Source organism: Cryptomeria japonica, chromosome 9 (assembly GCF_030272615.1).
Source record: "Cryptomeria japonica chromosome 9, Sugi_1.0, whole genome shotgun sequence".
NCBI lineage: Eukaryota > Viridiplantae > Streptophyta > Pinopsida > Cupressales > Cupressaceae > Cryptomeria > Cryptomeria japonica.
In genome coordinates, this window is record NC_081413.1 from 463,669,834 (window position 1) to 463,686,703 (window position 16,870).

The 16,870-nt window shown below is 36.7% G+C and overlaps 1 protein-coding gene across 2 annotated transcripts in view; it reads right to left on the reverse strand.

Moving 5' to 3' along the window:
* Window positions 1–16,870, reverse strand: part of LOC131072039 (uncharacterized) — a 354,982-nt gene that overhangs the window by 186,709 nt on the left and 151,403 nt on the right. For both annotated transcript variants that reach the window (XM_059211052.1, XM_059211051.1), the window contains one exon: window positions 11,118–11,213. In XM_059211052.1, coding sequence (XP_059067035.1) covers window positions 11,118–11,213 — 96 coding nt within the window. The remainder of the gene's footprint in view (window positions 1–11,117; window positions 11,214–16,870) is intronic.

Below are 16,870 nucleotides of genomic sequence, written 5' to 3' on the forward strand. Positions count from 1 at the left end.
AAGGGACCAGAGCGAAATTTGCATGAAGGCATAAATTTTGAAAGTTTGTCAAGCATCAAGTGATTAAGGAAGATCAAGGGATCACGTTTTACCCGATGAAGACAATTGCCAGTTGAAGAAAGCAAAGACAAGTCCAAAAACTTGAAGTTCGCTCCTGTCCCTCTCCAAGGGACCAGAGCGATGTTTATTATATTGGCCAAATCCCTCAAAAATCACGTAAGGTCAAGGTTTTGCAAGGTCGTATGAGGTCCAAGGCATGATTAGAAGGTGATATACAAAGACTTCAAACGTTAAATGATCATCAAATTGAACACAGAGGCTATATCGCTCCTGTCCCTCTCCAAGGGACCAGGGCGATTTGCTTGGGATCCTTCATTTTCCTTCAAATTCATGCCAAGTCAGGGTTTTTCGGGATCACACAAGGTATAAGGTGTCTTTTGAAGATGATAGGCAAGAGTTTTGAACGTCAAAGTGTTACCAATTTGTGCAAGGAACTCATATCGCTCCTATCCTTTGGACAAGGACCAAGGCGATATTTGCCAAAGCATTCATGTTCCTTCGAAGATCATAACAAAACAAGTTACAAAGGGTCTAAAACGCCATTTGGAAGGCAATGAACGAAGAATCAAGGTTGAAAGATCACACATTTTAGCTAGAGCTTCCAGATCGCTCCTGTCCCTCTCCAAGAGACCAGGGCGATAATACATCCAAAGGCACTCATGCACACATGCAAGTCGATCTAGTTCGAAGGACCTAGCGAAAATGGTAAATCCAACGTGGGGATGGAGACCTTGGACGTAAAAATTGCAAGAATCAAGACAAAAGTGACGGATCGCTCCTGTCCCTCAATCAGGGACCAGGGCGATAAGGTTAGTATTTTCCATCTTCAAAAAATTTGGCGCTCAAGCAAACATTTTTTTAATTTATTTTAAATGCTAAGATCGATAAGTTTGAAAATCCTATTAAATTAGCATTTAAATATTGCGCTTAACATTTATTAATTATTTTGCCTTTAAAAAATCGAATTTGATAATTTAAAAACAAAGGCATTTAATTAATTATTAATTAATTAATAAAAAATCAAAAAGAGCGCTTGGTATTTTAGAGGTCGGCCTTTTTTTATTTATTTAAAAATCATTTAAATTGCTTTATTTCACAAGTCGGCCTTGGGGTGAATGGTGAGGTGAGCGCTATAAAGGGAGAGGTGAAAATCATTATTTTCACATTATCATTTTTTCATCTCATATGCGATCAAAGGGAGAAGTGCGAATTTATATCCAAGGAAGTGCGAAATTGTGTTTGAAAGTGCGATTTGGAGTTTACAAAGCTAGCTGGTGCGAACTACTATCCAAAGTGGTGTGAGTCCAAGTTTCCATTTGAAGCGAATTGTCAAAGGCATTGAAGAACACGTCAAAAAACTTGAAGGGTGGCGAACTTAATAAGAAGAACGTTGGCTTGAGGAGATTACGTTGAGGCCACATAACGTCAATTTTGCCTAGGCGAATCCTTTTTATTTTGCATTCTAGAGTTAGCTCTCGATTTGAGGTATGGCGATTTGGTTTTATTGTTTTATTCGTTAATCGTCATAGTCTAAATTTTGAAATTTTGAATTTTGAATTCCTTGCTCAATCGTTTTTATTTTAGGAAATGATAACTCTAAAGACTTATCATGAAGTTTCTTAAAATTTACTCTCTAATCTATGTTATTTATTGCAAAATCTAGCTTCTCATTATGAAATGTTGTGTAGGTATGGCAACCCCGAAGGCGGGAGCATCCACCAGTCGTTCAGCTCTCATGAAAGAAGATCAAAAGACCGAAGAAGTGGAGACTAAGATCGTGTCGAAGTGGAGCAACATTGGAGATACAAACTTAGGCAACTTCAGCACGAAGAAGTTTCGAGAGGTCCCTTACATTGGCAAGCCATCACCTGTCGCCCGGAGAATAATCGAGAGTGGCATCATTAAGGCGGCCGGCTTTCCTCCAGCTGTTCAGTGCCATGAGTTGATGATCGAGTGTGCTCGTCACTATGATCCACAGTCCAGAACGATCGTGTCCAATGAGGGAAACACTTTGGCGTATCTTTCAGAGGAAGCTATAAGTGAAGCTTTCCATCTTCCAGAGCACAGGGACATGATATACAAGAGCATAGAAGGAGCCAGATCAATGTACGAAGATGATCCAGATGCTTGCCTAAGCAAAATTAACAAGAACTGGCTACTCAAGAGTCGTCCCCGTCTGAGCAAGGTCCCGAACACACCGCACGGGATTGATTTCCAGGAGGAGTACAGAGATTTGATTACCATGCTCAACCGAGTTACAGGAGCCCCTCATGCCTTCTATTTTGAGAAGTGGATGTTTTACTTCATCCAGGTGATTGTTCAGGGAAAAGGTACGATACATTGGGCTAGGATGATTAGCCATTGCTTGGACGTACAGTTGAGGAGACTCAAGGCTACTAAGTCCTTCCACATGAGTTCATATGTCATCTATGCCTTGATCAGGAGTGTTGAGTACGCAGGACTACCTCACAGAGGAGTGATTGGAAGAGGACCCGATGAGGTCAGAGCTTGTGATTCCTATGCCTACTTGCATCATTCGCCAGGAAGCAACTATAAGTTAGTTAATGATACTTTCACGATGAACATCACCAGGACGTTGCAAGGTGGAATTCACAACAGGTTATCTCAGGATGCCCAGGAATTCATAAAGAGGTACGGTGCTTGGTTCATTCAGTTTCCCAAGTTCACTTATATTAGAGTGCATGGATGTCCTTTACCTCCATACATGTTGCCGAGATATCCGACAGACAGAATTGTGTTACTTGAAGTAACAAGACAGTTGGCAGCATATGTGAAGGCATTCAGACACAGACATCAGAATGGAGTTCCAGTACCCATCATTTTGGGCAATTCAGTTGAGGTATGTCCTAATGCTTTAGCCATGGATGACGCAGAGAAGGAGTTAGCCTTGTATTCTTTTCCATCTTTTGCTTTGAGAGAAAGCTTTGATCCACATGGACATTTAGAGGAGACAGTCGGCAGAAGGTTTAGGCATGAGTACCAAATAGAAGATTTTATGATGAATCTCTTAGATGATCTTGAAGTGAAACGAAAAATGCATTCTAGATTGCCTTTGGATTTCATCAGGAAATGCAGGATTTATAGAGTGGCCGACCAAGCTCAGGACAGTGGCAAACATATCCAGTCTTCCTATGATCGAGAAAGCAAAACAATAAAGTTGGATTGGAATGAGCCCGAGGTCGTAGATTTAGATACTTTGATGGCACCAGTCTTGTCTTATACTCGCAGATGGGTTGACATACAACATCAGAAGTTGAGAGAACAAGGCATAGCTATGACTTTCACTTTGGAAGAGAAACCAGCTGAAGGTGGAGCTAGTGTGAGTGAAGGCAATCCTAATCCTAGAAATTCAGGTGAAGGAAACCTTCGATGTGCCAGTGAAGGCAATCTCCATCCAAGAGGTTCGAAGAGGAAAGAAAGACCTGGAAAGACGGAATCTTCCAAGAAGAAACAAGAGGCTAACAGAGATAGATCATCCGGTACATCTTCTAGACCTAAGAAGAGAACAATTCAAGTGGAAGAATCCATGGAGTCTATGGTACAGAACGATAGGCAGGAAGAAGGACAGGCACAGCAAGGGTCACCAGATGGATCTCTCCAAGATTATGAGTTAGATGAAGATAAAGAAGACAATGAAATGACATCTCCTCCCAGACAAGAAGAAATAGTGCACAAAGAGATTCAAGTTCAAGAAACAAGATCGATTATCCCAGATTGGTTGAAGGAAAGATTAACCAAGGTGATTGTAGTAGAGGACGAGGACAATGCAATTGATTTAGAGAGCCTTGTTGGACGTTCACACGAAGTAACAGAGAAGAGGAAGGCTACCAAGATGTCCAAGATGATTCGAGATGAGACTGGATCCAAGAAACTGCAGATAGCTACACCGGCAGTAGACAAATATGAGGGTGAGATCCTAGCAGAGGAATATGATATACAGACATTTGAGCTAGGACCATCTACAGCAGAGCAGACTTTAGACGATGCCACCGATTCATTTGAGGCATTGAAAGACAAGCTTAGAGAAGAAATGGAGAAGAATAGAAAGCTTGAGAGAGAGGTCGGTGCATGGAGGACATATTTCACTCATCTCAATGAGCCTTGAGGACGTCAGGATCCAGCTAGATCACCAGTACAAGCACTTCCACTTCAATCCATCAATGAGGCAGAAAGATTCAGGAACATGGTCCAACGTACAAGTAATTGGATGGATAGATCTCATACAGTGGCCACAGAATTTGTAACTAGGATGATGAAGATTATTCATCAAGCTATCCAGGTTCTTGAGATAATCCACAATTTGATGATAACAGTAGCTGCATTTGCCCATACCAAGGATGTTATCATTCCTGTCTTGAAAGTTATTAGACACACATCAAGGAAAGTTTTAGCGCAAGAGAAGATCTTGGATGGGGAATCTCACAGTTTGTTTCAGTGGTCAACCTTGCTCCATATGAAGAGTGTTTTCTTCGAGGACATCAGTGTTAGATGTGGCCAAGTTGAGGAGGTGATCAATCCGATCCAGGACAGAGTATTTGAGGTACTTCGTACCATTCTTGGCAGAAGGATCGAGGTCGAGACAGATGTGGATATGCAAGAATTAGAGGATAGAATCAAGGTCATCTTTTGCAAGGACGCAAATGTTACAGATGAGCAATATGATCAAATGTTTGCCACCATGCTCCTGATTGAAAGAACAAAGGAACTTGAATCTACTTGGGACGCAGCTCTTCTAGATGCATTCGATCAGGTCATCCACTTGGAAGAGAGTATGAAGAATCTTCCCGAGACTCCAATTGCAGAAATCGAAGGAATCGTGACAAGATTCATTGCATATGCCAAAAAAGAACATTGGAAAAGGAATAAGGTTCTAGATGAAAGGTTGTTATAGATGACATGGCATCTTATTTGTCATTGGTTTATGTCTCCTAGGTTTTTGTGCCAAATTTAATATTTGGCTATGTATTTAATATTGTTCAGTAAAAGGAGGCCATTTTGTAACAAACCCTAATTAGGGTTTAGGTGTCATGATCTTGACCGTTGATCTACTTTCGATCTGGACCTTTCATTGTAACTGGGGATGCTATTTATACCCCCATTTTTCATTTCATTTGGTAATAGTCAAGAGTCAATAGTTAGATATCAGAGAGTTTATTGTATTAGAGAGATTAGAGTTAGAAGCAATTTTATTTTGTAGCAAGATTGAGTTTTGAAGAGAGGAATTCAAGCAATTGTTGTACATGATGACTTGGAAATCAATAAAATATTGAAGTTATGGTGTTTTGTTGCAACTTTCTTGGTTATCTTCATGGTTGTTTAATCTACTTGAATCATGCTCAATCAAAGTAGTGTGTTAATTTGAGGGACATAGTGTGAGACTTGATCTTTGGTAGGATTCGTAATCCAAACCACTAGCTTCTTGCTGATTGTAGGAACGCCTTGCGTGATTGACTGGAGAATACTTTGAGTCCCTTAATCTTCAATCATTATTGTATCTTGGATATGTACCTTCGTGGTAGTGTCTTTGATCTTTGATGCATTGAAAAAATCAGTTTGATACCTTAGAAGATCGCACTAATTTCAATTGAGTTGTTATCTTATGGCAAAATTGAAATTGGTTGAATCTTGCCAAGTCTTGTCTACACGAAGTCATTCTTAGGATTAGATTAGACCTCTTTCAAACCCTACTCCTTTTGTTATTTTTTGAAAAGTTTCTTTAGTTTTAGTAAAATCTTGAACTTTCAGAATGCGTAAGACCCCTTGAAGGAAACAGCAAATCACATCATACCGCTGGAAGCTTGTCCACACGTAGAGACCCTACTAACAGAACCTTGGAGTCTTCCTAACTAATCCTTTATGCGAATCTTCAGCAGTTAGAGACTATTTTCTCAAGAGAGGATAAGATGCCTATTGATATTTTATTCTGTGTATGATGGTGTATAAAATACACGTCAACAGTCAGGAATCATAACAAATAATTCTTGGAATTTGCTAATAAATTCATCCATTGTGCCAGTTTGTTTGAGGAGCACTAATTTTTGAAAATACCATTCGGAGTCTTTTTCGTCAAATCTACTGGTAAGTTTCTGAGAGAATTCCCCGTAGGAGTTAATACTCTGATGACCTAGGGAAATAAGTCCATTATGCCACCATTCGTGAGCTGCTCCTTCTAGATGGAGAATCGCAAATTGGAGGGCGTTCTCTTCTGTCATGGGGCTTAGAGAAAAATAGGTATTTAGTTTTTGTAACCATGCATGGGCTGTGAGTTTCCCTGACCTGTCAAAATTGGGAAGGGATACTTTGTTCACTTTGTGTTGGAGTCCTTTATTCTTATGCTTCCGGGGTGCTTCCCTTCGCTTGTCCTCATAGAAATCTCTAAAGGATACCACTTCCCTGATATGAGGGTCTAGATCGGCATATGCTCTGGCAATGTCCTCAGTGCCAATTCTGTGTTCTATTCCCTCCTCTTCCTGAGATGGTTCATTGTGAGGTAAGAATTGGGGTTGAGGCACCCTGGACGTTGAGCATTCATTATTATTCTTTGATTAGAGCTAGTATCTCTTTTATCAGTAGTATGGCCTTTATTGGTTGAGTTTCCCATGGATTTCAAAGCTTGTAGGATGGCCTAATTGGATTCTTTCATCTCCTTAATCAGGGTGTGATTTGTTTGTTCCAAATAAGATCTCATCTCATTGGCGAATTCGTTCATGTTGGGTTTCTTCTTCCTCTGCTAGACTAACATAAACTCCACATGATGGCAGGATTATGCTCTGATACCACTGTAATGTCCCTAGTGGGTAAGTTGCCTATTTGAAATTTAATACCTGCAACAAACGTTAGTACTCCATAATATGCAAGATAAATAAATATGTGTGTCATTAATATAAGTAGTAAAACTGTGTTATTCTACATACTTAACAATTAAATACTGATTGATTGGTTACTAACTATACAAGATGAAAGCATTCCTTAGGTTGATCTTACCATGGATTGACCCAACTCTCTATTGAGAACTCTTTCTCAGTTAAGACAACCGAGGTAATATCTGCCTAAGGTCTCTATGGGATCTCTATTACTGAGTAAACTCATTAAATGTTTCCATAACCTGGCAAGGATCCCACCCCTGTCCATGCTTCCCTATCTCTAACATATGCATATGATTAATCTCTACACAATATATATATTGCCTCTACGAAATTCATTACGAATCTCCCTCTAAATTCCAATCACTGTTTAACGCAGCTCTGGTAACTAGACTCTTCACATTTAATATTTTAAATTACCTGTGGCTTTCGGAGAGTTGCGTATACCCTTTGACCTGGGACGTCCGTACTGGGGTCTTCTTCCTTCACCGTTTACTGGTAATGATAAGGCTTTCACAGTGTTGATGTCTTTCTTACGTGCCTGCTTGTACACTGGAGCTACAAGGTATACTTCCCAAACCTATATCGTGTGGCTTGTTTTATGGCAATGTTTTATCGAACTTCTGAAATTTGCACCTCCACACCTTTGCGTCTCCTCCTTTTTCTTCCTCCCAAACCTCTTGTGTTTGCCAGACGATATACATTTCTTCGACGGCCATGACCCGTGGACGTGACTTTTGGAATGTCACGATTTGGTTTTATTTGCTATGTTTTTAATCGATCCTTATTTGCTATGTGCGTTTTAATCTATCCTCATTTGTTTGAATAATTCGATGAATGATGGTTTTATTTGTTAATGTTTTCTTTTTATTATTCGCTACCTTAATATTATATTTTAATGATTTTTTTTATTTATTATTTATTACTAGTCACTCTTATTTAGATAATCATGATTTATTATTTATTATTGATTTGATTTATAATAATAGTTATTATTTATTATTTATTTTACTTACAAATATTTTATGATTAATGATTTAGTATTTTTTTTTTTTATGATTTGTAATAATAATTATTCTTTATTATTTATTATTATTTATATATAATAATTTATGATTAATGGTTTATTATTTATTATTTACTTGATTTATAATAATACTTATTATTTATCCCTTATTAATATTTATAAATAACAATTCATGTTTAATGATTTATTATTTTAATTGGCAATGATCAATGAGTCTTTGACTTTTTTAAGTACCCGGGGTATATTTATTACTCGAGGGTCATTGCATAGAACAATAGAATAAGTCCTATGATAATGTCTACAAGCTGTATTATGCCTTGTGAATTCTCGTCCACTTTTCAGTTCAAAAACTCACAACAATTTCTGGTTTCAAAAAAAACAAGGAATGAAGGTGTGCAAAGTGCAAGCATTAATTTTATCGTAGAAATAAGCTTTTTCAAACTAATTTACAGAAAAGGCAATCATCTTACTCCTCAAATACTCCAAATCTTCCAAGTTTATTAATAGCTACAGATGGGAGAATAGATTACAAGTATTTTCAATCACTTTATTTTCTATGCATTACAAACAAAGATAGCCAAATATGAAAGTTGCACTGGACACTGATATGGATACAAAGACGGATACGGTATCAGATACAGATATGGCCATTTTTAAAGACCCCCAACATGGACATGGCTGGATACGACATTCATAAAAAACACACATATAATTAACACAAATATCTAAGTTATTAGAGGAGATTTTCATTCCTTCAAAAGCAATATAGTCACATATTTGCTAAAAAAATTACAAGTTAATTTAACAATTTACAATAAGAAAAAATAGTAAAGTATAATGTCCCCTTATGTTATTATTTATGAAGTAGGAACATTAAACTTATAAGAATCAATTGCAAGAGACTTCTTTCCTCAATTTCACTATTAAATACAATAAATAATAATAATCAATACAAGAATGACTTGATACAAAATGATTTCCACTTGATATGAAGTCAATCTCACTGCTGTTTCTGAATAAACCATTGGGTGTATGCAAATGATCTTGATCAATGTATGTGTGCACCAAGTATAATGCCACTTATGTTATCTTTAGATGGATTATCTCTGCTTTTCCTGAAGTGTTTGATGAGGTGTATCCAATGATCCACCTTATGAAGATAGCTATAAAGGTATGTAAACTGCTGTCTCAGATATTCCAATGAGAATGTGCAGATGTAAATGTCGGTACAACCTTGCTGTGATACGTTGCTGTTCCTGGTATTAAGTTTATATGCTTGCAACAATATATACGGATGCTGTGTCTGATTTGGAGATGATAGCATGCAACAAAAATGTTGATTGCTGTTTCAGATCTGGGCAATATTAACATGCAATGTGATCGGTGCTGTTTCAGATGTATCACTGACTGGAATATGCACCCGATATTGGGCCTTCAGCCTGCTCACCACGAGCTCTTCCAAAACTGGAAATAAACAATAAAATACAAAATCTACCCTCCTAGATTGAGTGTGTTTGAATGCCTTCTTATACCTTGCAAGGTGGAGGAGTTGCATCTCTTCATGTTGATAAGACACATCTTCTTCCCACGTTTCTCTTCATAACAAAGATAGATTAGTGTATGGTGTAGATCGTGTCCCTTTATCAAATCACACATGTTTATCACAATTTCTTGATTAATACTTATAATCTAATTATTCTATCTTAATAACAACTCCTTGCTTACTTAACCATCAATGTCATGACTAGTCACTAGTTAATCCCATCCTTTGATTATCGCTTTATCACTAATCAATACCCTTAACCATTGCCGATAATGTAACCTCTTTAAGTCGCTATCTTAGCAAAAATCACTGCCTATCCCATACTAACCAAATTGCTACTACATTAATGATTAACATTGGTCACTTATAGTCATTCTTATTGATTGGAAGCCACGATAGGTCTTTGTTCATTCGATCAGTGCCTTCTTCCAATCTCGATCATTAACCGATGCATTTTCAACTCGTAGAGAATGTGTACTTTCTCTTTTGATGAAAGATCATCGCTTCCTCCATGGATGCTTCAAAGTCTTTATTGTTTATGAATGATGCTAACTATTGCATTGTAGGTGTACAAAGAACCATCCATGAAGTTCTTCTCATTGGAGGTATGACTACTACTTTCTTCCCTTGCATGATTCATTGATCTAGTACTTGTGTCCATCAAGGTATTTAATGCTAACATTCTTCTTTCCTTTATTTTGTTCCAATGGATAAGGAGCCTAGTGATAAGGAAACCGTCTTATTTATAAGAATTCACAGTTTCTAATCTTTATTTCTAAACTAATACTGCTACCCCTGAACATATACTTATTAAGTTAGCTGAGATGGGGACATCACATAGAGTTGCAGATAACCCAAAAAAATGGTTTGCTAAAATAGAAGAACATTTGATTTGTGTTTCTCATTTGGTGTAGATTTTGTTTATATCAATTCTTTTTAACAAAATTACATGAATGAAGTTCTTTTAAGTTAGATTTAGGAAGATTTATGTCAAATTAAAAAAAAAAAAAACAGATCACATAGTATTTGGCATTGCTGGAAAATCAAGGTCTTTTGGGCACACGTAAGTACAATATCCGACATCTATCCCGGCTGTATTGGATACATATCCGTTTCAGATACAGGGATACGCATGCCCAGGGAGGGGCAAAGGAGCATCCGGCTACTCTACCAAATATTCTAAATGGACTTTGGAATGTAAAGAGCCAAATATGAGACAAAATGTTTTGCAACACTTGTAGTTTGTCTCAGTAATCTGGGATTAAAATATTCGAATAATGATTCTAATGGATCCATCATTGGAAAAGCAAAGAAACTACATGAAATGTGCTAATAATACAGTCGCATGATAGACAATTGAGTATAATTTTCTAGATTTGCAGGAATTATATTTTAACATTTACTATATATACTTTTGACATTTAATGAAGAATATTTTGACAAGCAGAATCAGAATCACATATAACAAAAGTTGACTATAATATGTAGATCCTGAAAATATTTGATTTCCTGCTATCTCTATAACAATCAATAATTCAATCTGTCATGAATTAAACAAAACAACAAGGTGCAACTGGTAGCCATTTAAAAATAACAAAAGCACCTTTTGCCCATTGATCTTATTTCGCAATTCATCTGCTTTTGCACAAATATCCTTCACGTCCCCTCCAACTGATGAAAAAAGTGTTTTGATTTCATCCTGAAAAGGAAGCCATGATGCATAAGAATAAGTGGATGAGAAACTAACCAGGTAGAATCATTTTAGTATTAGTCAAACAGTAACTACGAGGCAGATATCTCTCTTAATACTTCACTGGTGTTTCACTGATGAAATTACTACCAAATACATCCTTCCATCCCTTTCCTACTGATGCATATTTCTTTAGTCATTCTCTTTCAACATTTAATGGCAAATTCATTCACAAGGATGAAAATTATGATCAAAAAGAATATATGAGTGAGAAACATGTTCATCCATCAACCAAAAAATCTCTCCAGCCTTGCTATATCACATGCAACACCCAATTTCAAATTGTAAAAAAGAATTTACATCATAACAAATAGATTGAAACATAGTCTCTTAAGTACTTGATCGAGCGACTTTTAAGAACTACAAGTTCATTATGTAACTCCTCAAATTTTCATATAGTTTATGATCAATCTCAAACTTATTTTTAAGAAACAAAGAGAAACACAAAATAGTGTTCACAAATGGCAAGCCGATTAATGAAATACAGCCCAATGTCATAGCAACAGTAGGGAGGCTGAAAGCATGTCAAGAAATAGAAAGTACAAAACTAAATAAACTAAAACATAAATATTGAAGAGAAGTAGACCAAAATCCTTAACAGAAACAAGTAATACACATCGATATGATTATTATCCCCAAGTAATACAGGGAAATAAATGATTAATCATCTTTAGTAGCTAAAAACAGACTTATAGATATATCAAACATTGTGAGGTTCGGTCAAGCTATCCTTGAGGAAAATTTCTCTACAATTTCTGATGTAAAAGTTCCAAGATCTTGCCAAAGTGATCAGAAAATTTGCAACACAGGCTTCGTGACAAATCCCTAACAATGTGAGGAGAGGGTTGCCCTTCACCTTATTTCATGATTGGATCTAACCACACATGCTAGTCTTGTAGTCACATATCCTCTATCCAAGAAAAATAGCTATTTGCATGTCACTAAGAGATCTATGGGTTTTAAAGACATGCATGGATGTGTAGAATATAGAATATATAGTTATACTAGTGCAACTATGAAAACAATTTAGGTGTTTATGAATAAGCTAATATCATTGAAAGATTGATAAGCATAGAAGCATTGTAATAATTATATAGAGATATTAGAACTAGTCAGATTTTATTGTACATTGAGAGAAGTCCTCTCCTCACTCCCATCGTTGTTGGTCAAGCATAGGAATCCTCTCCCCAACCTCTTTGGGGTTGAGTGATACCATAAAATCCACAAGATGAATTATTTACTGTAGCCACATTGTGCAATATGATGTCCTAATGGGGAGGTAGTTAGGATTATAAATAAATGCTCGATTCATTATTCATATTGATCACTATTATGGATTATTAAATTGTAGAAGCCCTAAAGAGTCTTTGAATGACCATTATTACACAGCACAACGCAATGGTTGAATTATGTTGGTGATGGTCCAATGCGATGACCAAAGGATAGCAAGATCCAAGCCTCTCATTATTAAAATACTAACCCTTCGTGATGGATATTTCATACTTTCATTATCTATTGGTCAATTGATTGCCTAATGGTGTAAGCACTAAATTCTAACTTGGATGTAAGAGTGATGATCTACTTGACATAAAGAAATCTAAAACGCTAAATTTGTTTGCGCTAAATGAAATATGGTGAAAATTTGGAATTAGGAGTGAGGTGCAATCATGTCTAGTTCAACTAAAGGGCAACCTGTCATAGGAACATATGGCATTGGCTATGCAAAATAAAATTAATGAAAGTTTTGGGTATCTATGTAGAATGTATCCAAATGCACCATCCCCTACAAAAATGTTGGATGAATCAAAATTGACACATTCCCAAAAAGTTCAAACAGCAACACATAACATTTCTTCTATCTCGTCATTATCTTCTACAATACCATGCATGGAGGTTAGATTTTAACAATCCACATACCATGTGCATACAAGAATGATGAAACAATAACGACAAACATAATGCATATACCAGAAATAATGTCTAACGGTCACAAAAAGACATCCTCTAAAACTACTTAAAGAACACAAATAAAAACTTCATGTCTTTCCTTGGTTAAAGAGTTGTCTAAGAAAAACAATAAATAAAATCTAAATATACAATTAGAAATAAAACAACATCAATGACTAATTTTAATCTATAGCTATCATCAAGCTTAGCACTATATACTTCATCAGGACTATTGCTTCCTTATCCATAAAGTAACCAAAAGAGGGGTATGACCAGTCATAACCCTATATGTCATTGAGTAAGACCATGGGACTTCTTAAAATCGCTCTTCCTAGTTTGCTTCTTCAATGACATAAGTTTTTCAAATGACCCCTATCAATTCCTAATTGATGGATTTCACTTGCTTGTTGGCCCTTGGATAGTATAAGATTGACAGTGAATGGAAGATGCAAAACTCCATTAGAATTGCTCTAATTACATGGTTGACAAAGAGTTCCCCATGATTAGTCATTATCTATATCAAAATCTCATCTCACACACCAATTTGTTCATACATAAACTTTATTGTAATTTGTGCATTATTATTAGGAAGTGCCCTAACCCATGCCTATTTGGTTAGGTATTCAATGGTGACCATGATATTACCCACAAAGTCGCTCTTTACTTGCTTTCAAAGGTCCATTAAAATCCAACTCCCAATGTTCAAAGAAATCTTCGGGTGCAGCACACCAAAGGGGCATAAAGTTCCTTTTAGTGGCTATCGGATTTCCTGGTACATAAATCACAACCTATTACCCAATCTTTATCATCACAATAAAATAACGGCCTACAATATCCTTCTTGAAGTACTTCCCTTGGGATTATTCCAAGTATAATATAAACACTAGCCAACCATTCATCTACTTCATTGAATACACTCCTAATCTCTTCTTCTATTACACACAAATACAACACTTGATTGGCCTCATATTGAACAAAAGGTAAGCAATCAATTCAAATGTTTGTGATTTAAGTGCTAGCTTCCTTCATTCTATCAGTTGCATGTCCTTTAAGAAGGGTGTTATCAAAAGATATTCTCCAATTTTCTCATACCAAAAGGGGAATATAGCTCTTTGGAATAGTTGTGCATATGGAAAACCCTCATTATCCCCCTCAATAGGCTTTTTGTGCTTTATTCAAGATAGCTAGTACATTCAAAACTTTCTCTTGGCACGATGACAATATTGAAAGTAAACTTTTCTAGGAGGATTTACAACCTACTTATTGAGCCTTAAATAATGCGCATTTCCTACTTATGACACCAAAATTTATAAACTAAGTTGCTGGTTTGGGTCCGGGTTCAAGAACCCGGTTTGCCAAATCGTCAGAAAATTTGAAAAGGGATTTGCGTTCGTTAGTACAAAAACAATGTAAAGCATATACATACACACATACACACATACACACATACATGCATGCATGCATGCATACATACACACAGACATACACACAGACATACATAGTACATACACACATACTCACACACACATACACACACATACAAACATACATACATACATACACACGCACACACACACATACATGCATACACACGCACACACACATACATACATACATACACACATACACACGCACACACAAACATACATACATACATACATACATACACGCATACACACACACAGACATACATACATGCATACACACACAAACACAAACACACACACACACACACACACACAAACATACACACACATACACAAACACACACATTCACACACATACATACACACACATACACAGAGGCATACATACACACACACACATACATACACAGGCATACACACACACATACATACACACAAACATACACACATACATACATACACACACACACAAACACATACACACATACATACATACACACACACACAAACACATACACACATACATACATATGTATGTAGGTATGTATATGTATATATATTCATCTATACATACATACATACATACATACAGACATACATACACACATACATATAGACAAACATACATACACACATACACACACATACATACACACACACATACATACAAACATACATACATACACACACACACATACATACACACACACACACACACACACACACACACACACACACATAAATACATACATACATACACACATACATATACACATACATACATACACACACACATACATACACACATACACACATACAAACACACATGCATACATGCATACATACACACATGCATACACACATACATACATACATACACACACATACACACACACAGACATCCATATTCAAACTAGAGATACTCATTTAGGCAACCAATTCTGCCGCAACCTAAGATGAATACCTACAATTGAACTAGGCACAGTTTTGGGTTCAGACTGACCATGTGTGGTGACCTACAATCAGCAAGCCCCCAATGGCATGAACCTGAAATGCATCAAATACCCCCCACATTTTTCCATTGAAATCATTGAACTCTTCTTCTAACTAGCTAGAAGGAAGCCATGCAAACAGAATAAAAACCAAAATAACAAACAACATATTCAATGTTCATATATTGAATTTGGCTGCCATTACAACAATTTCTTACAACATTCTACTCTATTTCTAATCTGAAAACTACATCTAACTGCTAACTCCTAAAAAATGTAACTATCTTCTAACCTCTAGGAATCTAAAAATCTAACCCTTTACAAAAGAATGCTACTGCCTTATTGTTGTGACGTTTTCACACATCGCCCCATTGCAAATGGGGACCCATGTTTTTTTTTGCTTTTTAGGGTTTGTTCTTTAGGTTTTTTAGGGTTTTGTTAGCTAGCCTTTGCATTTTGAATGTCGCCCAGGGGATCAATAGGATAGCAAGTCCGGCTTGAGTAAGGTCCTGATCCTGAATTTTGGCTAAGTCTGGAATGCCCTGATCCTGAAATTTGACTAAGTCTGGAAACTGAAAAAACCTCCAAAAACTAGATTTTGCAATATAACTCCTGGAGGTCTGAAACCACTCTCAAACATCCTGAAAGTATATATGGAATATAACTTAAAGTATAAGTGACATTTCCTTCTACTCTTATACTTAAATGTTATATTCCATAAAAATTATCCTGATAGAGAGTGCGAAAAGTCAAATTTCGCTCGTGTCCTTCTCCAAGGGTCCAGAGCGAAAAAGCACTCCTGTCCCTCTCCAAGGGACCAAGGCGAATCGCTCGTGTCCCTCACCAAGGGACCAGAGCGAAAATGCTTAGTTGAGCCCTTGTTTGGACGAATCAAGACATCAAAGGCATGGTGAAGGACGAAATGAGCATGATAGAGCATCCAGACTTGATCAAAAACAACGAAATGATGAAGTTTTGCCTAGAGGGTCAAATTCGCTCCTGTCCCTCACTGAAGGACCAGAGCGATTTTTGTTATAATTGATTTTCTTGCCAAGTTGCAGACGATATAAAGGCATGGATGAATGGGGTAGAGCATGACGAATCCGTTGAATATAAATTTGGGACCTGACAAAGTGGAATGAAGACCACAAGAGCAAGTTCGCTCCTGTCCCTCTACAAGGGACCAGAGCGATATTTCCATAAAGGCATGAATTTCAAAAAACAAGCAAGTATCAAGCTA